Source organism: Haemorhous mexicanus, chromosome 25 (genome assembly GCF_027477595.1).
Source record: "Haemorhous mexicanus isolate bHaeMex1 chromosome 25, bHaeMex1.pri, whole genome shotgun sequence".
Classification (NCBI taxonomy): domain Eukaryota; kingdom Metazoa; phylum Chordata; class Aves; order Passeriformes; family Fringillidae; genus Haemorhous; species Haemorhous mexicanus.
This window is the reverse complement of record NC_082365.1, coordinates 5545995-5571251: the sequence shown is the minus strand read 5'-3', so window position 1 is coordinate 5571251 and position 25257 is coordinate 5545995. Positions and strand designations below refer to the sequence as shown.

The following is a 25257-nucleotide window of genomic DNA, read 5'->3' as shown; positions in this document are numbered from 1 at the left end:
CCCAGCTCCCTCAGCCACTCCTCCCCAGACTGCTCCCCCAGACCCTTCCCCTGTAGGGTGCATTGTTGGGTGCACAGCAACATCTCTGCTCGTGCTCTCCCTTCTGAAGATCTCACCTCACCAGAAAGCACCTGGAGCTCTGTTTCAGAGAGCACAGAGGACATTGGTCCCAGCCCTGGAGTCTGTCACATATCCCAGACCTGGGCTAGCCAAGGTGGAACGTTACCATGAGAAGCGTTGTGAGACAAACAATGGGTAAGAAAAGGGGGACAAAGCTCCTCCAGCACAACTTGAGGGCTCCCTCCTGTGCTGAGAACTGCAGCCATGCAGGTGGGAGAGGTCACCCCCAGCCAAGATACCTCAATGACTCAGGGTAACAAAAAGCCCTTTTATGTCCAATCATGAGCCTGGTGGGTCTGGTGAAAGTTCAATCTCTGTCAGGAATAGCAAGGACAGGCCAAGGAACCATGGAAAACTTCTGACCTCAGACACAAAACTGCACAGATCCGAAAGTCCCTCACATCTGCAAGCAGAAGAATGTCATAATATTAATTTTTATTTGGACCTTTACAGAAATGATGGTATGGCTGGGTTCTGCCCCAGAAGGCTGGTGCTGTTGTGTGGGACTCTGGGAAGGACTGTGGAACTGGAGCTACAGGCATCAATATTACCTCTCTACCCCCAAACTGTTGTGAGAAAAATGGTCAAGAAGGGTGTCACATAACTGATGAAAATCATTACAGAAAGAACCAGATATAAAGTGAATAAATCAGATTGATTTATCAGAATTGGATTGATTTATCAAGATCGAGCAGAATCCTGCCCACAACAGCAACCAGCATCTAGAGCATGCTCTGGAAGATCAAGGCTAACACTCAGATTAGCTAAAGCATGATCCTAATCTGCTGGGGCCACGAATTAACATGGTGATAACCGGATCTGGGAAGAGAGCCTTGATCTCCACACCAGCCTGCAAAAACCTGCCAGGGAGAAGTGCAAGCAGCTGGAGCTGGGCAAGCTGGTGGAGACATGAGCTAGTCCTGGCTGGGATGGAGAGAGTTTTCCTCACAGCAGCCCGTGGGTGCTGTAGTCTGGGTCTGTGTCTATGCTGATACCCCACCAGTGTCCTGGCTGTGCTGAGGAGGGCTTGCACAGCAGCTTTCCCCCTCTCTGCCCCAGCAGGAGCCTGGGTGCACGTGAGAAGGGACAGAACACAGCTTGGGCAGCTGTGATCTGAGCTGGCCAAGAGAATGTCCCACCTCCTGTGGCACCAGGCCCAGCACTGAAAGCTGTGGGGAAAAGGGCAGCAAGGGGTCACATTTGTGGTTGTGACATTTGTCTTCCCAAGGAGCCCTGAGGTGTGACAAAGCCTTGCTTCCCTGGGAACACCTGCCTGGCGTGGGAAGCAGTGCATGATTCCCTTGGTTTGTTCTTCCTGCTCACCCAGCTTTGCTCTCCTTCCTAAACTGTCTTTGTCTTGACCCATGGGAGCTCTCAGTGTTGCCTTTCTGATTCTCTCCCTGCTCCCAGTGGAGAGAGGGATCAGCAGAACCAGGTGGGAGCAGCAGACACAAGCTGCCTTGCAGGGACAGGGAGCTCTCTGGGCCAGTGCAGTCAGCCTTGCATTGGCTGCAGCTCATCTTGGCAACACTGCAGTCAGAGAGAGACCTGTGCTGTCCTGTTTGGAGATCTCCTCTTCTGAGAAGTCCTAATCCACACCATCTCTTCTGTTTCTTGGGCTGTAGCACAATAACCTTTGAGGAGCCACTCAAGATCCCAGCCTGCCTTCCTTCTGGGGCAGCCCCACCAGCTGCAGTTCAGTCCCTGACCTTGGGCTGTGTGGAAGAGGTTTTACAGTGACTCCTGTGAGCCGTGGAGAAGTCTGAGAAGAGGATCCATGTTTATCGCTGAAAGAATTTTCTAGCAAGGTCACTGGGACAGAAACCAGGAAAGAAAGAAAGAAAGAAGGGTAAATAAGAGAAACCTGCAAGTGCCTATCTCTCATGACCAATTACTAAAGTGTAAACCTGTGAGTTTTGTAAGAATGTATAAAAGCATGCATGCTAGAATAAAAACAGTTTGAAGCCTTCTGGAAATGGAGTGTGTTGCTTTGTATTGTCTCTGTCTCAGCTACAACAGGGCTGCCTGCAAAGAAAAGCCCAGGACACAGAGGGAGAGGCTCTGCTCCCCGTCTGCTTCATCAGGCAAGATTTCCTGCTCCTGCAGTCTCACAGATGCTCATGGGCTTTATTACTTGATTTCCCCACCTAATCTGTTGCCCTCTGCTGCCATGACTTTGTCAGCCAGCACCATTCTGAGCTGTGGCTCACCCTTCCTCTCTGAGCTGAGCCTTAGTGTGCAGCGAAGCCCAATCCAGGCAGTTCCATAAATGTTATTGCCATCCACACAGAGCTCAGATCCTGGGCCAGGGCAGCATTCTGCATCTCTTTGGAGGCAACAGAAACAGTCCTGGAGAAGGGACTATGCTGAGTGACAGAGATGGATAAACTGCTGGGATCCCAGGGGATAGCTTTCTGGGGATATTTGACTCGTCTTGCAGGAAACTGTAATGAACAGGGAGCAAAAAACAGTTGTTGACACTGTAAAATGGAGAATAGCATTTTTATCAGAACTGAAAATTGCTGGTGGTTTTCAGTAATTTTTGGCTGATAATTATCTGTGTTCAGACGAAAGATTTCCCAAAATGAAACATTATGGCTGAAAGCTTCTGAAAAATGCCTTTTGGACTTCTGGCCTTCTCAAGAGGACATTTCAAAAACAGCAGCTGTGAAGTTCAGCCAGAAGAAGCTGAGGCTCCAACCCAAAGGATGCATCCTGGTTGTGGGGACACATGGCAGACAGGATGCTGTCACTCCTCCCCTCTGACGCGGGCAGACGTCCCTTGTGGTGCCAGTGCTGACAATCCAGGCATTTCTGAGCCCTTCCCTGGGGAGCTGCTACTCCTGCCAGCACCTCAACCAGAACAGCCTGGATCTCTGTGGCCAGGCAGCCTCACAGCCCTGCCTCCCAAACACCAGCCCACGATTTACAGACACAAAGTCTGTGAGCGTTTGGGACAGCAGAGCAGCAGCTCTGTGCTGTTTGACACTGGCTGCTTGGCTGGGGCTCGGAGCCCAAGGTAGGAGGTGGATCCCAGCTGCATTCCTCACCAGGCTCACTGCCTTCCAAGGAGCCTGGTGAGAAATGAGGAAAGAGATGCCTGCATGGATTTGGGCTGAGGTGTTCTCCAGCCAAGCCCAGCCATGGCCTGGCAGCACTGCTGCTCCTCAGGAGGGCCAGGCTGTGTGTCAGAGATGCTGGGAGCTGGCTCCTCTCAGAAGTGTCTGCTCCCCCGAGCAGTGAGCTGGCAGACTCCATGGTGTCACCAGGAAGCCACAAGGCATCAGAGCTCTTGCTTTGTCTTATCCTCGGCTGGGTGGTCCCCACGTGTCAGAACCCAGGACATTCCTCTGACTGCCCTGCGTGGCTCGAAACCCTGGCAAGGGGCTCAGAAACCAAAGACACCTGTGTCTTTGATTTTAGCCCATGGAAACAATTACCAACTTCGTGTAAAGATTTACAAGCCACAAGAGTTTGAGTAGAATGATAGTTAATTTGTCACAAGGTAAAAAAGTAGAATTTTGGGGATTTAGAATGGGAGTTCAAGAGGCAAGATGGAGGAATCTGGGCATGTCATGTCCTTCTTCTCCTTCTTCTTGTCCTCCATCTTCTGCTGGGATGGTGACACTTCTGGATTGGTTTAGAGCAGAGACAGACTGTCTAACATAGGTGATAGGTATTGGAAAATTATTGTAAATGTAGTACATGTAGTTCTTAGTATAAAAAGCTAACACGACCCCAAGGGCAGTCAGTGTGCCACAACCCGACCTGCTGGACAGATCTCAGTGGGTTGGAGAAAGAATGGAATAGATAAGAAAGAATAAACAACCTTGACAAACAGAGCCGAGGAATCCCGACTTCTTCTTCTGTCACGGGGCTGGGAAAAAAAAGACTCCCTAGTACCTCGGGAGCCATTTCAGCAACGCAAAACCCGAGACCCACGCACCGGGAACAGCCTTTCTTCTGCTGTCCGGAGCCTGGCAGACATCTCCCCTGCCCAGCACCCGCCGCCGCCGGAGCCCCGGCCCGCCCGGCTCGCACCGCCGCCGGGGAGGCTCCGGCGCTCCCGGCGCTGCGGGGAGAGCTCCGCTCCTCACTGCAACTGGGAAAGGCTGCGGGGCTGAACGCTCCTGCGAGGAGGGTTCCCTGGGTTTATCCATCTCACCCTTCCAAAGGCCAGAGGAACTCAGATTTGGGAATCATGCCTGCGTGCAGGAGTTCTTCCATCAATCCCCAGAGCTGTCAGTGCAGCAGAGCCAGTCAGCTCCACTTTTCCTGTGTGGACAAAACCCAACTCCGAGCTGAAATTTCCTTAAGACACATCTTGTATTTCAGGATCTTTTGATGCTACTTTTCCTGCGAGGAACCAGGTCGCTCTTGTGGGAGTTTAGCCCTGGAAAAAGTGCTGTGGATGGACCTGACTCATCCTCCCCCGCTCCCCGACGTGAGTCAGGTATTGCGGGCCCTGCGGTTCAGGTAGAAAGTGAAACCTGATGCTCTGCAGAGCCTGTGACACAGGAGAAAATCCCCGCTGGGCTGTCCTGGGGAGTCCCCTCCAGTGCCTGGCTTGGCTTATGGGCCCCCGTTAATGAGAACAGGGCAGGACCAAAGAGAGGCTGATGGTGGAGGCTGAGCAGACCCACAGCTCGTTAAGGATGGGGCTGATCCCGGATCTCTCAGAATGGTGTGACCAGCAGGAGCAGGGTGGTCATTGTCCCCCTCTACTCAGCACTGGTGAGGGCACACCTGGAGTGCTGTGTCCAGTTCTGGCCCCCCAGGTTGGGAAAGACATTGAGACGTTCGAGTGTGTCCAGAGGAGGCAACGAGGCTGGGAACACAAACCCTGAGAGGAACCCCTGAGGGAGCTGGGGGTGCTCAGCCTGGAGAAAAGGAGACTCAGGGGTGCCCTCATCACTCTGCACAGCTCCTGAAAGGTGCCTGTGCTCAGGTGGGGCTGGGCTCTTTCTCCAGGCAGCACTGACAGAACCAGAGCACACAGCCTCAAGCTGCACCAAGGGAAATTCAGGTTGGATATCAGGAAAAGGTTTTCCACAGAAAGAGTGATAAAGTTCTGGAATGGCTGCCCGGGGAGGTGGTGCAGTCACCATCCCTGGGGGTGTTTAAGAAAGCCTGGATGTGGCACTGGGTGCCAGGGGTGAGTTGAGGTGTCAGGGAACAGGTTAGACTCTATGACCCTGAAGGTCTCTTCCAACTTTGTGATTCTGTGATTCTGTGATTCTCCATGTGCTGCATCCAGGCTGCCCTGGCAGAGCGTGCTGGGTGCTGGAAGGGCTGGAGAGGGCAGGACAGCAGCTCTGAGCCTGGCTCTGCTGCAGTGCAGGAGGATCAGGGCACAGGAGCTCTCTCCACACCCAGCGACACCAGGACCCTGCTCCAGCCTCCACTGCAGCCTCTGAGCTGCTGAGAATTTTAAACTTTCTCTGCTGAAAGGCACAGACTCCCAAGAGAACACTGCATTTGACCTGAGGCCGTGGAGAAGCTTCCAAAATGGAATGACAGAACTGGGATTGTGGGTGTGGAGTTTGTATAGAGGTGTGTGATATCACATGGTGGAAAAGTTAGAGTTTAAGGTTTTAGAATATAGCAATATATATAAAGATGGAGGTTTTAGGATGGTGGCTGGTTGTTCTTCTTCACCTTCTTCTCCATGGGTTTGAGTGGTTTTGTGTAATTGCTTAGAAAAGTCTGCATTGCCAACTTTGGGTGATTAGTTCTTGGGTTAAAAGTGAAAATAATTTAGGTGTCCTTCCTTAATTGGACATTTTATCCTTAAAAGACCTTGTAGAGAAAGATAGCCATTTTGTAACTTGTGGGTAGAATGCTGTAGAACTCACAGCTTGTGGGACTGTTACCTAGATAAGAAATAATAATTTGAGCCCGGACACAAAATATCATCCTGAGTGCTTTCAATCCCAACCCTGACAGAGAGAAGAAGATAAGGAAGTGACACTGAGCCCTGTGAGGACACCAGCTCCCAAACTCCTCACACCAAATGGCCCAAATGCCAGGGACTGATTTTGTGATGTCTACAGAACAATCAGGGTGTCTCATAAAGGATGGTGACATGTCTGATTTCACTTTTTATGCTAAAACTGCTCTGGAATTGTTCCTACTGGAGACACCCTTCCAAAGGCCAGAGGAACACAGATTTGAGAATCATGGCTGCATACAGGAGTTCTTCCATCAAACCCCAGAGCTGTCAGTGCAGCAGAGCCAGTCAGCTCCACTTTTCCTGTGTAGACAAAACCCAACTCCGAGCTGAAATTTCCTTAAGACACATCTTGTATTTCAGGATCTTTTGGTGCTACTTTCATCTCCAATCCACATATTGCAGGCCTATAATAATAATAATAGCAATAATAATAGCAATAATAATAGTAATAATAGTAGCAATAATGATAATACCTTTTGTATGTACATAGCACCTTTCATCCAAGGATCTAAGTCACAATTACAGCCCCACACATTCCTGCACATTACAGCCCTATAATTCTAAGACTGCTCAAGTATCCAGACTTCAAAGGGAATGTGGATTTCCCCTCCAGCCCAGTCATGGTGCCCAACATGCTGGAGATGTTTCAAAGGTGTTTCAAAGGTGCCTTGGCAGTAGCCAGAGGTAGTCAGAGGAGCTCTCTGAAGCTAAAAAGAGCCTTCATGGGTTCTTCCCTTCCCTCTCCCAGCCCCTCTTTGGTCTCCCTGGGAACTCAGCACAGCCCTGGGATAAGGGTGATGCTCCCATGAGACCTTTGTGTCTGTGCAGTGGGAGGTAAAAAGACAGAAATGTTGTTGAAAGGAAAAGCAAGTGACAGCACAAGCTCATCTGGATGGCTGCCACTTCCAGCCAAGGTAGAACCCACAGCATTCTGGTCAAAAGTAAGTTCACAGAAAAATTATGTTCCACTAAAAAAATCAGTGAGGCTAGGGGGAATGGTGGAATTTTTCATTGTAAGATTTTTTTTTTTTAAAGGGTTCAAAGATTTTCAGATGACTGAAGACAGAAAAGTACTCTGGTTTGGGTCAAAGCAAAACGGTTTGGGGGTAGTCAGAGAAAACTTGTTGTGTTTTGGTTTGGTTTAGTTTTAATTGCTTGGAAAACCTGAAGAGAATATCCCTACTTGTTTAACCTGAGCCAGCCTTTTCCCTCCTTTTTAGGCTTAGCAAAGAGCTGCACCAGCTGCTATTTACCCCATCCACTCAGGAAGAGTTGTGCTGCAAGGAAGGGAGCTTCCTACAGAAAACAGAACTGGGGTTTACAGCATCCCTGGCCAAGCTGACATTTCCCAGCTGGGTTCTTCCTCCGTGGGGTTCTCCAGCACTGCCCAGGAGCTCTGAGAGCTGCTCTCTCTGCTCTGAGAGCTGCTGCCTTGGCTGTGAGGAGTTTCTGAGTAGCTGCTCTGACTTGTGGCTGCTCCGTCAGTGAGAAGTGATGAGGTCAGCGGACATGAAAGGCAGCACTAAATCTGAGAGTTCAGTGGTGCTTTTCTTCCTGTTGTGGCTGAACAAATGGAAAGCTCAAGAACTTTTTAATAAACTTCTGAAAGGCATTTTAGCTTGAGAGGTCCAGACATGTGGCTGGAAAGTGCAGAGAGTCTCCAGCTCTTCCGGAGCATTGGTTTGATCAATTGGTCCCAAAGCATGTTGGGAAGGGTTTATTAGCAGTGCTTTAAAGAGAGGGAGACTGAAACACAGGACGAGAAAAGAGCTTTGGGGTCAGCCATAAGGCTGGGACAGAGCTAGAGACCTGTTCCTCGTGCTGCACTGTCCTTTGTGTCTCCCACCTATATCACACATGGGAGCCAAAGCTTGTGGGACACCTGTCCCCAAAAGTCTGAGTCCTTTGTCCCTTCCCTGGGAGAAACCCTTTCCCCAGAGCATCTGTGAGAAGGGCAGTGCTAGGTGTCCCCTGGAAGGGGACTGGGTGCACCCCACAGTCTCTCCAGGCGAGCCAGAGCTCCCCGTGGAGGAGCAGGGCGGGTCTCACAGCGTGCACGAGCTCACCTCAGACACACCACACTAACCAGCATGGGCTGCAGCACATTTCCTCTCCCCCTCCTTCAATAAATCACAGCTTCCAGCATTCATGCTTTTGTCACTAATAAATCTTCTGCTGTCTTACACCACATGAAAGCACAACAATACCTAAACTGGCAGGCACTTCCCCACTCAGGACGCAGCTGCAAACACAACCTGCAGCACAGGAACCTGCTGCCTGGCCCTGAGCTGGAGAGAAGTTACACACAGCAGGTGAAGGATGGCTGCTCCATGCTCTAGAAAGCCCCACATGTGTTGCTTTAATTTTTAAAGATTTTTTAAGCTTTCTGATGTTTACATTTTCGTAATGAACTTTCTCACACATTTTCTTTAAATAACTTATTGTTTTGTATTCTTTTTTGAAAGAAGAGAAATTTGATAGACTGTTAGTTTGTTTAGTGTCATTGGAGAGGAAGCACTTTCTAATCTACTGTCACTTTTAGAAATTTATAAATGTTAGAGTCAGAAAATAAACTTTTCTTTTTACCTTGAAAACAAAAGTGTGTGCATGTCGTGTCATTTCATGTCCTATAGTGACACACATGGAGCACCAGGGTACACATCAAACCTCCCTGTGCAGCAGGACCTCATTAATGCATGGAACACACTGCCACAGGAAATCAGTGCAGCACACAAACCTCACCTGCACCTCCGATCAGGGTCCTGTCCTGGCTGTCATGCCTTTGCTTCAGTACCCCACACCTGAGCCTAAAGGTGCATCTCTGTCCTTTGGTAGGTGAGTGGACCTTCCAGTTTTGGGGTGATATCTGACCACTGCCAGCCCCTGTGCCCAGGAGAAGAGAGCCAGAGAGCAGCTCTGTGGAACTGCATCTTATTCTTCCCTTGGGAGCAGCCAGCTGGGCATGAGCAGCACAGAACTCCTGCTTGTGTGAGGGTGAGCTCCTGCTTCAGCCAGGGTGAGCCAGTGCAGCCTGGGGAATGCAGCGAGCCCAGGGGGGGCTCTGAGCTGCTCCCAGGGCTGGAGCCCCTCTGCTCTGCAGCCAGGCCGGCAAACTGGGGGTGTTCACCTGGAGAGAGCTCCAGGGAGAGCTCAGAGCCCCTGCAGGGCCTAAAGGGGCTCCAAGGGAGATGGAGAGGGACTTGGGACAAGGGCCTGGAATGACAGGACAAGGGGGAATGGCTTTGCACTGCCTGAGATATTGGGATGTTGGGAAGGAATTGTTCCCTGTGAGGGTGGGGAGGCCCTGGCACAGGGTGCCCAGAGCAGCTGTGGCTGCCCCATCCCTGGCAGTGCCCAAGGCCAGGTTGGACAGGGCTTGGAGCAGCCTGGCGCAGTGGAAGGTGTCCCTGCCCATGGCAGGCAGGTGGAACAGGATGAACTTTCTGGTTCTTTCCAACCCATTCTGGCATTCTGTCATTCTAAGAGGAAATGCTCACATGGCTATTTCCTTTCTCAGCCCCCAAGCCCTGAGGGACTGGTGGGGACACTTTCAGGGATGCACAACCAGGGATAAAGCAGAACTGCAGAGATTGTTTCCTGCAACCAGAATTTTTTCTTGTGTCCTCAGGGAAAGACAGAAGATGAATTTCTATCTAAAGGTGCAAATATCTTTCCTGCGGGTTTCATGCAAAGATGAATATTTACTTTACTGAGGCTGAGAAACACCCACAATTGTGAATTCTCTTGAAATTTCAAGACACAATTATACCCAGAGCCATCCTCACATCAGATGGCATCTTTGGGGAGGTGACTTGTGCCTTCTGATCCTGCAGGTCCCTGAGATCCCTGGTGCTGCCACACGGCACACTGCCACAACTCCCATCGCTCCATGCTGGCACAGCCAGTGCTGGGAGGTGGCACAGGCAGGGGGATGTCCCAGGGGCTGGTGGCTTTCAGGGCTCAGTATCCAAGCCTTTCAGCCTGCCTGGCCCTGGTCTCCCTGCCATACTTGGCAGAGGAGGCCAAATTTCTGCTCCCCTTGCAGCCCTGTGGTTCCCAGCGTGGCACATCTGATGGGATGACACGTGGTGCTTGGGCTTCACCTTGCCTTTGAACCAAGGGAATGTTCCTAATTGGTGCCCCACGGGGGTGTTCAGTGCTGGAAACCATCCTGTCTCCCGGGCTCTCTTTGTAGTGGGACCTGTGGCTGCTCACAAGAACAGACAGCATGTCCCTTGAGCATGTCCTGCCCTTACAGGTGTGTTCTACTGCTCCCCTCCCATGGGGACTGCTTTTCATTTGCAAATCCTTCAAAGGGCTAGAAACAACTACAGGAAGGCTGCAAACAAGGCAAAGGGAGACAGAGAGCTGTGGATAGCCTGAGAGACCTGTCCATCCCTGGAGGGGAGGAGGCTGGGAGCTGCCCTCCTTCATCCCTGCCAGCAAAGCCTGGGCTGGTGCAGCCGGGAATGCTTTTACATGAGCCCTTTTTGGGTCCTCGGTGCATCCCTGCAGGACTGGAGGCAGCACCTGAGCCTCCCTGGATCCTCCCCCTGCTCTCCATTCTGGCACAGCTCCTGCCTCCCCACGGGCTGGAGCCCGGCTCTGTTTCAGCTGGGCTGCCACAGGATGTTCCTGCTTGGTCCTGCTGCTCCTCACAAAGACCTTTTCTGATCTCTCTTCTGCTCCTACCAAACTCAAGTCATTCCCTTCCCAGCCCTGCCAGCCCTGCCCTATCCCTTCCCACCCCTTTTCAGAGCGCTGCTTCGTGATCCCTGTCCTGAGTCCTCTCCTGTGCCTTCGGTCCCTGTCCCAGCGGCAGGACCCCCGTCCCTGAGCCCAGCCCAGCCCCTGCGAGGCAGGACCTGAGGAGCAGCGTGTTCCAGAGGCACGGAGCCATGTCACACCCCGGCTGCGTGGGTGGTGTCCCGGGCAGCCACAGCCCCTGCCCCGATCCGGGCAGAGGATGCTCCGCGCTGCCCAGAGCGGTCCCTGGGCTCCCAGTGCCGAGCTGGGAGCACTCTGCTCCCCCTGCTCCCCGGAGGGGTCCCTGGGCTCCCCCTGTTCCCAGAGGGGTCCCTGGGCTCCCCCTGTTCCCAGAGGGGTCCCTGGGCTCCCCCTGTTCCCAGAGGGGTTCCTGGGCACCGAGTGCCGAGCTGGGAGCGCTCTGCTCCTGCAGCTCCCTAGAGGGGTTCCTGGGCTCCCCCCGCTCCCAGAGGGGTTCCTGGGCTCCCCCTGTTCCCAGAGGGGTTCCTGGGCTCCCCGTGCCGAGCCGGGAGCGGTGCTCCCCCTTCCCTGCCCCGGGCCGCCGCTGCTCCCTGACCCAGGCAGGTGCAGGGGGGGAGCGGCGCTCGCAGCCCCAGCGCTGCCTTTGGCACCAGAGCCCCCAGCAGAATCAAAGAGCTTTTCAAAGCAAACCTTCAACTCCTTTAATCGCCGGCGAGAGCTCCTCCCACACAGATCTAAGGGCCATGAGCTCAGTGTTTTCGTTGCCCCGGGCAGATTTATGAGGTTATTCTTCAAGAAAGGGCGGGAGAGAGGGGAGGCTGTGGCGCATTGCTTAGCCCGGGGGGCGGGCAGGGAGCGGGGGGAGCGAGGCTTTGCGCTGCAAGGACCTTGCCGAGAGCCGGGCTCAGCCGCGGCTTTCGGGGGGGCAGGAGAGGAAAAGCGGGATGGGGCTGGGAGAGCCGGAGCCCAGGGCTTGTGGCCGGCCAGCAGCAGCTCCCTCCATCCCCGGCTCCCTCCCTCCCCGGCCGGGCTGCCCGCGCCTGGCCGAGGGACGGCACTGGGGCATCCCTCAGAGCCCCAGCGGAGCGGCCGCGCTCCGCCAGCCCCGGCCGAGTCCTGGAGCGGTTTGCGGAGGGAAGGAGGAGGGAGGAGGCGTGCTGGCAGTCCAGCCTGTCCAGCCAGCACAGCCGCAGCTCTGTCACAGCGGCTCCAAGCCCTCCCTCCCTCCACGCACCTGCTCTGCTGCTGCCGGAGCGCAGCGAGTGAAGCTCAGGCTGGGCTGCTGCCCCTCCTGCAGTGACCTGGGCACCAGCTGGTGGCTTTGGGATGGGGCAGAGCCGTCCTGCATCTCCCCTCGTGCAGGAGCTGAATTCAACTACTCTCGTGGGCCCCTTCCAGCTCAGAAGATCCCAGAATTCTGTGGTATCTGAAAGTGTCCCCACCAAGAGTCAGAGATCTGCCCACAGCCATATACCCTCACCACTTCCCACCAGCCCTGCAAGAAAGGCCTCTTTCCTTTGGAGCTGAGATCCTGGGGAGGTCTCAGGCGTGACGGCACTGTAGGCACAGCCATTGTCACCTGCATTGGCCCCTGCATTGGCACCTGCAGCACTGCCTGTTGTGTCTGGAAGGACTTGAGGGATGCACCCCTTGTTCATGGACCAGTTTCCTCCAGAGAGCACAGCATCCCATTAATGCAGCCCTACCCACAGTGGGAAAACAGCAGGCAGGTAAAGTGAACCCTGCTGGACCCAAAGTGCTGCTACCTCATGGCATCGAGAGCAGAAGGGGAGCAGAGCCTGTGGCACAAAAGGGGCCTGGGAGATGAAGCAGAAGGAGGAAATGGGAAGAGATGTCATGAAACTCATTGGAAATTCAGACACTTCTGAACTTCCTTTCCCTTGGGCCTAGAACAAAGAGCCAGCATGGCAATATTTAGCATAGAAAAAAAAATACACTGTGTTTTAAAAACAGCAAAATGTTTTGCTTTGATAGTCTTGAAGTCTTGCAATGTGGATATTAAATGGCCAAATGTAACACCAGTAGGTGAAAATATGTAAATGGAAACTCTTTTTTAGAAAGACACCATGAAGTGAAAACATTGAAATAATCTCTCCTGATTGAACTTGTTACTACATTTCTACTGTTTACAGCCCCATGAACACTGTCCATTTTCATTAAGCTTTTCCTTTTCAATTAAATGAGATATTGCTTGGAAAACCATCCCACCAAACATGCTCTTCAGGCAGCTCCAGGACTGACTTCCCTATGAAGGCATGGGCTCAGCCTGGAGAAGAGAAGCTCTGGGGAGACCTCAGAGCTCCTTCCAGTGCCTAAAGGGGCTTAAAGAAAAGAGGGAGAGCAATTTTTACATGGGCAGATAGTGAGAGGATAAGGGAGAATGGCTTCCCACAGACAGAGGGCAGATTTAGATTATATGTTCATAAGAAATTCTTCCCTGTGAGGGCTAGGAGGCCCTGGCACAGAGTGCCCAGAGAAGCTGTGGCTGCCCCATCCCTGGGAGTGTTTGGGGTCAGGTTGGATGGAGCTTAGAGCAGCCTGAGCAAGCGGAAGGTGGAATGAGATGATCTTTGAGGTCCCTTCCAACCCAAACTGTCCTGTGGCTCTATGATTAATGGTCCTGCAATTCTGGCTTTGCTCTGAGCACTCCCACCCACCCCTCACTCCCTCCAGCCCCCTGACCTGGGCTCCCTCACCACTATTTTGTCTGCTTGCTGTGGAGTTTGGTGTCTTTCCACTGCCCTGAGCCTCGCGTCCAGACACACAGCCATGAAGCTTCTGCAGAATCATGCTCATCATCCTCAGTGCAGGGATGAAGGCACACTGAGCACTGGTGTGCCCAAGGGACCAGGGCATTTCAGCTCCTGCTGGGCTGGGAGCTCCACATTGCTCAGAGGACACAAAAGAACATTTGGAAACACTTGCTCAGGAGCTGTGCTGTTTCCTTGGTGCTGTTCAGTTTCTCTCACAAGCTGTGCCTGGTCCCAGATTTTCTTCATTTGATTTTCTCCTCCTTGCAGGCTGGGGAGCACAGGACAGGAATTCCTGTTTCTGGTTAGTGCTCATCTCCCTGCTCCAGAGCGAAACGCCAGCCAGAGCCCTGGATTCAGTGCCAGCAGCTCTCCCTGAAGTCAGTCCTTGGTTTGGACCAGCCCATTTGGGTATCCCAAAGTGTCATCATGCTGGGAGATGTGCCCCCTTGGGGCACTCACAGCAACACGCCAGCAAAAAGCCACTGTCACCCACAGGAGAGTCTGAGGCTGTGATTGAGGTGCTGGGCAAAGGGAGCTGAATCCCTGCCTGCCCCTAAAATCTTTGGGATGCTGCTGGCAAGGATGCAGAGCACAGCTGTGTCCCTGTGGAGTGCCTGTGTGGAGTCAGCAGATGGACTCTGCAGAGTCCCTTTGAAGGAACCCAAATCCCTGAAAGTAGGAAACCCTTGTTAGCCCTGATATTTTAGGTGTGGGAAAAAAAAGTTCCTCAAAGCTGATAAATTGTGAATATAAACCTGTGAATGCAGTGTGCAGAGCCCAGCTCTTCAAGTGCCCCTCACCAGCTTTATCTCCCTCATCCACAACCCCAAGCCCACAAACATTTCCCATTGCTCCTGCTTTGGTTTCCCTTCTCCCAGGCATTCCCAAGGATGAGATTGTGGACTTTGGACTGTACAGGTGTCCTGGATTGTAAGATAAGTGTGAATTCTGTTTCCAGTCTGTCAGAGCTGGGGCAGTTCTCTGCTGCTCATGGGGCAATTTTCTTTATCTCTCCCACAGCCAATCCTCTCTCCAGGAGATTAATTAATGAGCCATTAATTATTAATTATTAATTATCTGCTGTCCATGGCCACTGAGTGTCCCTGCAGGGCTGATCAAATTCCACCATCCCATGGGGAGATGCTCTGCCCAGGGCAGGAGCCAAGCATTCCTACCTGGATCCAATCTGACCTGGGAACAGCACAGCAGCCTTTGCCCACTGCATTCCCAGAGGAGCAGCTTTCTGCTGCCCTGCATTCCCAGAGGGAGAGCAGGCCCATCTCCAGCAGCCCTGGAGCTGCAGAGGAAAACTCCCCCCTTGTGCAGGATCCCTGCTCCAGCAGAACCACAGCTGGCACTGCAGGAGGGCTGAGCCCCCCTGGGATGGGACTGTGCCACCACCCTGAGCCCCCCTGGGATGGGACTGTGCCACCACCCTGAGCCCCCCTGGGATGGGACTGTGCCACCAGCCTGAGCCCCCCTGGGATGGGACTGTGCCACCACCCTGACACACAGGGGGGCAGGGCCTGTTCTGGTGCTGTTTTGTATAACTGCATTTTAAATTTATTTTTTTATTTTCCCCCCTAGTAAAGAACTGTTATTCCTATGCCCATATCTTTGCCGGAGAGCCCCTTGATTTCCAAATTATAATAATTCAGAGGGAGGGGGTTTACATTTTCCATTTCAGGGGAGGCTCCTGCCTTCTTTAACAGACACCTGGCTTTTAAGCCAAGCCAACAGGGCAGGAATGGCTCTTCCTATCAGTCGGGCAGCAGGAAGGAAGGTCAGGCAGAGAGCAGCCCCAGTCTGCTGGCCAGCTGTAGGAGCATTTGGTAGTCCTGAGGTGCATCGTGGCCTGAGAAGTGGAAGGGTCTGGCCGTGAGTCTGCACCTCTGTGGTGTGTCTGGATGGGTCCTGCTGCAGCAGTGGGGCTCCTGAGGTGACCATGGCATGGAGAAGAAGCTGAAGAGGGGCCCTGGTCCCGGGCAAGCATCGGGCACAGGATGGTGACTCACTGGTCTGTACACAATCACCTGGGGCAGGAGGGCAGCACTGCCCCTGGAAGGATTTAATTTACACTTTGCATTGGGACTTTGTGCTCTCTGCATTTTTGGCTGCTCCCTCTTTCTCCCTAGGGTGTGTGACTGTCCCAAAGGCACACAGGGGTCCCTGTCACCCCTGCAGGAACCCCAAATCCTTGGGAGCTTTAATCGCCCTTCAGCCCCAATGCCCTCCTCAGGGCTGTCCTGCCTGCCCAGAGGGCAGCCACACATCCTGGTGTGCCAGCTCCTGTGGCAGTTCCTGGGTGCTCCCTATCCTGGGGGGTTCTGGTGGCTGTCCTTACCACAGAGGGGGCTGCAAGGGGCAGATATTGCACATGAGGAGGGATTTGGGCTGAGGAGAGCTCCTTCAGCACTGCTGCTGTGCTGCTGCAGGCACCAGCTCTGTGCTGAGCCTGGAAACCTGCTGCCTCACCCACCTGCCACTCTGTGGCTCTTTAGAAAATGCAAATATCAAGAAAATAGTATCTTTCCTTCACTCTGCCCTGTGCTGGATCCAGCAATGTGTGACCTGGGAAGTGTCTCCTCAGCTTCAAAGCATCCCTGTCTCCTGAGCATCCCTGTCAGGGGTCTGTGGCACCTGATTCCACAGGGCAGCTCAGAGGGGAAGAATGGGTGAAGCAGGGCCCCAGACTTCCAGTGGGATGCTAAATTCCAGACAGTGTCCCAAAATGCCTCTGCAAGATGAGAACAGCCCTGAAGGCTCCTGGTCCCATTCTCCTCAAGGGAAAGAGTGTGGGGAGTGAGAAGCCTCATGAGATGCTTGGTGATACCTGGGAGCAGCCAGGACCTGCTGCTTTTCCCTCCCCCAGCTCCTGCTGTGGCGGCAGCAGCCTGCCAGCCCCATCAGCTGTGTCCTGCCCCAGGTCTCTGCTGGTTTCCCAGGACACAGAACAGCTCTGCAGGCTGTGCCTGGCTCCACAGCGAGGTGTGCAGGGGCCTGAGGCAGGAACACAGCAGGCACTGGTGTTTCTGGGGGTGGGCACAGAGCAGCAGAACTGCCTGACCCCTCCGTGGGGCTGGGGAGACCTGAGACCTGTGGAAGGGGGGGATGGCTCCTCCTGCTGAGCTTTGAGCCAGGGTGCTTCTGGTGTGTGGCACCCTCCAGTTTGTGCCCCTGATCTCCCCCCCTGCAGTACCTCCCTTCCCCCTCTCCCACAGGGCTGTGCTCCCCTGTCCTGGATTGCCAAGAAAATTGGATTCCATTTGCCATCTATGTGGCAGCTGTCTTCTGTTCAGTGGGCAGCTTTCCTTATCTCTTCCACAGCCACTCCTCCTTCTGGGAGAGATTATATTAATTATGTAATGTAATGTAATGTAATGTTATGTTATGTTATGTTATGTTAATAATTATCTGCTGATATTATAATAATTATTACCTGCTGATAAGAGGCCATTGAATGTCCCTGCATGGCTGATAAGAACTGCAGCATCCCATTGGGAGATGTGAGCCCAGAGGGAGGAGCCAAGCATTCCTACCCAGATATAATCTGGAGATTCTGGAACACCAGCACAGCTTCTCCACTGGATTTCCCAGAGGAACAGCAGCTGCCTCTGCCCCTGGATCTCCAGAGGAAGACTGCACCTTTCTCCAGGATCCCTGCTCCAGCAGAACCACCCCTGACACTGCAGGAGGGCTGAGCCACAATTCCAGTGGGACTGCTGCCAGCACCCTGACCCACAGGGTGTCAGGTGTGTTCTGGCTCTGTCAGGGTTGTTTTAATTTACTGAAACTTTTTATCTTCTTCCCTAAGAAGATAAAAAGTTTTGGTAAATTATCTTTTTTTTTTCTTCCCTCTTAAAGAACTGTTATTCCTGCTCCCATAATTTTTGCCTGAGAGCCCCTTAATCTAAAATTTATACCAATTCAGAGGGAGGGGTGGAGTTTACATTTTCCATTTCAGGGGAGGCTCCTGCCTTCCTCAGCAGACACCTGGCTTTCCAAATCAAGATTTCCCCACTCTGCCCCACATGCTGCTCACCCCAGGAGGTTTGATCAGTCCTCACAAAAACAGGAGCAATAGTTAAGAGTGTTACTGCTCTCTTTAACTATTGACTGAAAGGGTGTAGAGAAGCTGGAGACAACATCTCCGTGGAGCTGTGCAGGGGAAGGATGAGAGGTAATGGGCACAAAAGAGCCATAGGAATTTGCAATTTGATATTAGGAAACATGGGATGGTAAAAAATGGGAAAAAGGTGAGGGACTCTTAGAGATACTCCAGATTATCCAGTAGGTTTGCCTGCTGGACAAGATCCTGACCAGCCTCACAAGATGGACCCATTTGAAAGTGGATAAGAGACCTCCAGGAATGTCTTCCAGCCTAGGACATCTGGGCAATCCTTCCAGTACCTCCCCATGTATGTGGCTGGGGAGAAGACACTGTCACACCCCTCTAGACCTGTGCAGGGTGTGGGTGTGTGTGCTTCCTGGCCAGCTGATGTCCACTCGTGGCCATGGCACCACTGGTGTTGCTTTTCCATCCCAAGGTGGCCTCTGCTGAGACAGGCTCTCCCTTTCTTTCCTGCAAGTGACAGCTGGACAGGCCAGCACATCTCTGGGGGGGACCTGGCAGGCACAACCAACGCAGTGTCTTCTCTTTTTTTGTGAAAAAAGAGCAGCCTCAGCAAATTGAGATCATTACCTCACCCCCAGCATTGCCACCTGTCCCCCTTGCAGGGGCTGGTGTCAGGCCCTTGGGACTGAGAGGGTCAGGATTATAAATTTTTACAAAGCAGGCAAAATATTTCTGATTTTCTTTTTCCTCTTGGGTGTTAATTTTTAAAGAGTCCACTCTCTGGTAATTTTGATTTTTTTGCTTTTGAACATATTTTGAATGTTAAATATTCCCATGTGACTATGAGGAGTAGTTAATTTCCAGCTGCCTCACAATAGAAAACACTTGGCTGCTGTTTACATTTGATTGTTCATTTTGCATCTTTGCTATTTTTCCTTTCTCATTAACTGCTCCTCACCCCTCCTGGGGCAGGAGGCTGCCCTGAGCACCTGCACCCAACTGCAGGCACCTTCCTGGTGACAGCCATGGGGACAGCTGGGGACAGAACTGCACCAGCCCCTGTGACTCCCTGGGCAATCTGAGGTGGGGCTGCTCCTCCAGGTCACGTGCAGGGTGGGCAGTGGTGCCAGGGATCACGGCTAAGACAATATTTTAAGCACCAAGAAGCTTTTCCCATTTTCCCATCCTCCTGTGAGCCCCTTCGTGCAGTGACCTCTCTGCTGCACAGGAACCTTCCCCTATGCAGCTCCACTCTCCTACACTCCCAGCTCCCTGCAGTCCTTTCCAGGGAGCCCCCAGAAGCTCCAGCCCCCTGTGCTGCAGCCCCAGATCAGCTCTGACATACTCTGAGGGACAGAGATGGGCACACAGGACTGGCGCTGGCACCTCAGCTAAAGGGGAAATCTCTCCCCTCTCCTGGACCACAGCTGCAATTTCACCAGCGATGAAATTTTCACCACTGAAAGCACCTGGCTTGGGACGGGATCGGGGCCAAGTTCAGAGGGGTGCAGCAGTGAACAAGGACAGGATTCTTGCAGGGAGACAGGCACGGTGGGGGCGCGGCACCGGCAGGATGGGGCACGGGCACCAGCTCATTAGTGCTGAGGCAGAGCCTAATCAAGGGTGATTACAGGATCCTTTCTCTTGCTCCGGAGGCAGTGCTGCTCTCACAGTGCCCGTGACTTGCCGACAGCACAGGGCACGGAGCAAAGAAGCTGGAAGGTTTTGTGAGTAGCTGCCCACGAGCTCCGTGCTCCTGCTGCCCTTCCAGGGCTCCCTCTTCAGCCCTTGTAGCTCTCCAAAGCAATCCAGCATTTCTTTACACATTTGAATGGGGAGTTCAAGCCTGTATTTCCACGAAGAACTGAGATCTCACTCCAATATCCATATTTCCCAGAAAATTTATGCTGATTTGCTGTGACAAACCAGCCCTGGCTGCCCACCTGTACCTGGGGAGCTGATCTCACCTAACTTGCTGACAGTAGTGACAAGAGCAGGGAGAACCCAGCTCTCCGGTGCTGCCCCAGTCATCCCCAGCTCGTCCCGACTCTCTGCCTCCATCACATCTGTTCGGTGCTCTCGCTGGCAGCTTTAGTGGAGAAGCACCAGACGGGTCGGCTTTCCCCGAAGTGGAAGGGAGGAACCCTAACCGAGGCTCCCCCGACACCGCCGGGCCCGCCCCGCACCCAGAGGGTCCCCCCGGCCGGGCCAGCCCTGCCCGGGGGCTGGGGAGGGGGCTCTGCCCGGGCTCGGGGGCAGCGCTGTCACCGGCAGCACCGTGTGAGCCTCGGGAGCGGGGCAGGGACAGACACGGGGAGCGGAGCCGGTGCGGACACGAGAGATACAGACACGGGGATGGGGCCGGGACAGAGACGGGAACGGGGCTGGGACAGACACGGGAACAGGGCCGGGACAGACACGGGGAGCGGGGCCGGGACAGACACCGGAACGGGGCCGCGGCCAAGGGACAGCACCAGCAGCATCCCGAAGTGCGGGGTGCTCCAGGCTGTCCCGAGGATCCAGTCCCGCTGAAATCCAGGGCTCTGCCAGCACCCGCCGCAGTGACCGGCTGTGCACCCGCTCCGGGCCGGCTGCACCTCTGAGCATCCCCCCGCTGGTCCATGCACAGGGATCGGTGTCCCAGCGCTCCGTGTCCCTGCTCCAGCCACCGTGGGCAGGGTGAAGGCGGCACGGAGCTCCGGGAGCACCGGAGTGTCCCTGGGCTCATGGGACAGCTCCGCAGCTCCCAGCCCAAGGGACAGCTCTGTGGGGATGACCTGCAGCATCTTCTCTGAAGAGCGGCACCAACGGGGGCCCCATTCTGTGGCACCTTAGGGTGAAGGGGGTGCCTGATGGAGCTGCCCCCGTCCCCACAGAAGCAGGCAATGTTCTGCATTCTCCCTCATGGTCCTGTGACTTTCCACTCGTGGGCAGCCGGTTCCAAACCAGCCCCAGGGACAGTTCTGTGCAGTCACACCTCATGTCACAAGTGGTTCTCTCTCCCAGGGGAAATACAGCCTTCATGACACATTTCTCTCATCTTTCATGGTCTCCAGTGAGCATCGTCCCGCCCTGCCTTATTTCTCTCCCAGCTAACCCAGCACAGCTCGGGCCATCCAGGGGCTGGCACAAGACTGCGCTCCTCAGGCGAGCAGGAGGAGCAGAGAAGCTCACCCAGCACCGGCAGCTTCCACCTGGCTGTGCAAAAGCCCTTCCTGGGCGGGTTTGGGTGCTCTGCTCTGACAGCTGAGCACCTGCGTCTCAGCACCATCCAGGGACGTCGGAAAAGCACCCCACGGTCTGTGTGCCAGCCCCAGGCAGGGTCCCCTCTCAGCAGTGAGCTCAGAATGAACATCCCCAGCACCGTCTGGGGCTGCCTGTGCTCCCTGAGGGCTGTGGCACACACGGCTTCCCTGGCACTGCCCTGGCTGCATTCCGAGCTGGGAATGCCGCGGTCCTGCCCAGCCTGCCTGCCAAACAGCTGCGGCTGCAGCGTACGAACCCAGGAAGCATCTTCCTCAGGGATAACTTGTCTCCCTGAGATGGATGTTTCCTCTCCCGGTTAAAGCCTGAGATTTTCCACAGCCGCTTATCAGGATCCTCAGTCATCACCAGAATGATGGCACCGAGACCACCTCTGGGGCTAGAAATGAACGCAGCAGTCTGTCAATCAACCCTTCGGGGTATTAACATCAGAAGGGGTATGAAACATTCAGATAATCAATAATTCCTAAATAAAATCAATACATAAATCATCACAACACTTTCCAACCCCCCAGACCTCTCCCAAGGCTTAAATACTCATTTTAAAAAGGCAGCTCGGACACTGCTGGTGGCCAGCACAACCCAAACCCCGCAAAGCTCTGAGTTATTGCAGCTATTGAAATGCTTGACAGAAGGATCCCAGAGCAGTTTGCGCTAATTGCTGTGTAAAAATACTCCATTATGTGCTCAGACAATCAAAATCGAGCAGTCAGTTCCCCGGTCCGCTGCAATCACGGAGCAGAGCAGAACATCGCAGTATAAACAGCGCTCGCAGAGGGGCGCGGGAGGAGGGGAGCTTGGCAGGTCCTGCCCAAAGAGCTGCCTTTTTTGTTGTTATTTTGCTTGGTTTCTAATTTCCACAGGAAATTTAATTTCGGGAATATGTGGCACCAGCTTCCAAGCCGGAGGAAAGCTGCAGCTGTCGGAGGGCTCCGGGGGAAGCATTGCAAAAAGAAGCAGCGAGGGTTGGGGTGAGTCTGTACTTACAGGTAGGCGGTGAGAGGGCTCAGGCTGGCAGGGACCTCCGAGAGCCCCAGCTCGGAGCAATCCACCGAGAGCACGATGCCATCCTGCTCGCAGTGGCACTGGGGCGGGCAGGAGGGCGCACCTGGCTCCGCGGGCACCGCCTGGCAGCGGGCACAGCACGCCAGGAGAATGCCCCAGAAGAGGAGCCCGGCCATGCTCGCCCTGCGGGGCTTGCAGCGGGCACGGCAGCTCCGGCAGGTCCCGCTGCGCCGAGGATGCGGCCGGGCAAGGGGAGGCATCGCTGAATGATCTTGGTTATTGGGTTTCAAGGGCTGGGCAGGGGCGTGAGACACTCCAATGGGAGGAGTTAAACTTTCTACTCTTTCCCTCTCTCTCTCTCTCTTAGAGCTGGCAGGAATTTCATTCAAAGGGAAGAAAGGGGAGGAAAAAAAAAACCCAAAAGAAACCTCAACAAATAAAGACCTGTTCATAGCTCCAGGACGCTGGCTTGTTTTGTAACCGTGTTTTTGTGAGATAGCAGGGCAGGGAGAGGCAGGGCTGGCTCCAGCAGGGCAGAGGAGTGTAAGCAGTGAGGCAGGAGTACCCCAGGCACTTCAAGGGCTCCAGACCTGGGGACACTGAAATACAACCCCAGATAAAGGACTCGGTGTCTCTGCTGGCTGCTAAACTCAGCTGTGACTGGAAAGTCAGAGGAGAAGGGACGGAGGAGCTCAGGACCAGCTCTTTGCTGGCAGTGACCATGCTTGAGGCTGTCTGTCTGTCTGTCTGTCCTGAGCTGTCCCTCTCCAGCAGCCCTGTTGCTCTCTCCTTGCAGAAGGGGAGACACAGGGGATGGAGCAGCAGTGTCACATGGGGGGACACGGTGCTGTGTTGGCTTTGCCCAGGTGTGACCACGTGTGAGCTGTGCTTGCAGGAGCCGCCCCGCACTGGTGGCAGGAGCAGGGGGCTGGGATCCTTCCAGAGCCCTTTCTAACCCTGGCTAAAGCGGCCAAAGTAGGGGAATACTCCACTCAGTGGGGGTTTGAAGCTGTGTCCTCTGGACCTGTGTCACAGCCCGGCTTAGCAGGGGGCACTGCCCAGGCCAGGGCCTCCCAGTGTCCTGGAACATGTGGGGTGGGCATCGGACCAGGCTGCTGTGTCAAGGAGCTGCCGAGTTCTGGGGTAGCAGAAACACCTGCCCAGCAAAGGGTGCTGCAGCTGCACAGGAGAGGGCTGCAAAGGACAGCTTTGTGTCCTCCCTCATGCCAGCCACAGGCTGCTCAATGTCACTGTGATGCCCTCAGGTGGGATGACCCCATGCCATGGCAGGGGTTGGAGGGGTAGGGGTGAGCCTGGCCCCACAGCTTGAACCACCCCAGATTTCTGTACAGAGCCAAACACCTCGTCTGCAACAGGGACAGCAGCTGCACATGGGGCTTTAGGTGCATCACCTGAAGCCAGACAGCTGTCCATGGGGCTTTAGGTGCATCTGGACCCTGGTTTGTTCCTCCCCCTGCCTCCCTCTCACCCCTGCATGGAGGAGGTGAATGGGGCAGAGAAAGAAGGGCCCAGGTTTGGGTGGCTGCAAACTGTACCCAAAAAGTCACCCCTCCCAATGTACCCATGCTGTGGCAGAGTGCCCCTGGCCAAGGCACAGACTGAGGGATGCTTTCACAGCCCTGCTTCCTCTGAACAGGCCTTTCCTTCTGCATGAGAGTTTCCTGACTGATGTCCTCATTATTGCAGGATAAAAGAGCTGAAGTGTTACCTGGGGTCAGGAAGGTGAACTGGCACAGTGGGAGACTTGAACAGCTCCAGCTCACGGGGCTGGGGTGCCTTGAGACCTGCAAGAGCAGGAATCTCCTCCCCAAAACACTGCTGAGATGGAGTTCAGGGCTGGGGGCTGATGGACAGAGTCTTCTGAGGGCTCCTGGCTGGGGTGATGCTGGATGTGAAACCATTTCACTTGCAAAGTGCATTCAGGTCCTGCAGCTCCAGGACTCCCATGACTGCTGCAGTCATTGGAAAAATCATCCCCCAGTGCAGAGGAGAGAGAGGATTTTGGTCTGGGAGCTGGAACTGGTTTAATTGGAATTGAGCTGCTTCCATCATGAACAGTGCTGGGGATGTCATTAATTAAACATTTGCAATGTCTTTTGACAGATCCAAATGTAAAACACAAAAGCTTGGAGGGAGACAGGGAGCCCTCCTCAGAGGGATGGGTCCCTGGGGTTCTCAGCACGCTTCCCCTCCAGCTCTGACACACTGGCAGGGCCTGGAGGGCTGGACATGCTCTGACAGCAGCCAGGAACTGGAAGTCAGGCTGGAGAAAGTTCACTGCAGCTGGATCAAGGCTCAGAGCTCCCTTGGATCCTCGTGCCATTTACAGGGAGGGCAGAACCCCTGAGTCGTAGGTGGGGGGTGAAATCCAGGCCCAAACAAGATTCCATCCTCATTTTTCCATCCTCCCTGGAAAATGCAGCTGGATCAAAGCTCAGAGCTCCCTTGGATCCTCGTGCCATTTACAGGGAGGGCAGAACCCCTGAGCTGGAGCTGGGGGTTGCCTCTCATTCCTGGCTGCAGCAGCAGCAGCTCTTATCTGTGACTCCTGTTCCTCCAGCCTCAGCAGCCAACAGCCCCACATCACCCCCTCCTGACAATTCCTCACTCAGAAAATTGGCCTCAGCACCAGGGCTCTGGCTGACCACCCTGCTAATGCAGTTCTTGCAGAAAATCCCACTGAAGAGGTTCCTGCTGAAACCATCATTCAGCTGAAGTAAGGATATTTCCTCAGGAAGGTTCTGACTGCAGTTTTCACATTTCTGTGGAGCTGCATGTCCTGGGGTTGCAGAGCTTTTCTCCACTTTGACTTCTCTGTTGCCTTTTATTCCAGTCTGGCTGGGAGGGTTCGTATCCATGTCTTATTTCTTTGAGATCTTATAACAGCTGCCAATATCCAAAGGATCATTTATTCCAGCATGTCACCTGGATCCTGGCAAAACTGAGGGTCTGCACACCGAGTTACTTGGACCACAGAGCTTGGATGCTCCCATGGTGTCATAGTTTAATTCAGGAAAAATTTAAAGAAGTGATGCAAAAACTTTGTGAAAGACACGTTAAAAATGAAAAAAAACCAAGAAACCCAAATTAATAATCTCAAAATTAATAAAATCTCAAATTAACAAACCAAAACCACTACATATGACAAACCTGGAATTTCTGAACAAGCCCCTCGGGGGTGGAAGTGTAATTTCCAGCCCTGTCTGGCTGAACCTGCAGCTCAGAGTGAGCCATGGCATCGCTGCGGGCACAGAGCTCCTGCTGCTGCTCGGGATTGGTGTTTTCCTGCAGCTCAGCCGTGTTTGTGTGTTGTCCTC

General features: G+C 53.8%; 1 protein-coding gene across 1 annotated transcript in view; it reads right to left on the bottom strand.

The window, feature by feature from the left end:
• The window catches only part of LGR6 (leucine rich repeat containing G protein-coupled receptor 6), a 163918-nt gene extending 141724 nt beyond the window's left edge, over positions 1–22194 (bottom strand). The window contains exon 1 of the mRNA XM_059867721.1: positions 21902–22194. Within this exon, the coding sequence (XP_059723704.1) occupies positions 21902–22179 (278 nt within the window). The 5' untranslated portion in view covers positions 22180–22194. The remainder of the gene's footprint in view (positions 1–21901) is intronic.
• Positions 22195–25257: the final 3063 nt, after the last annotated feature.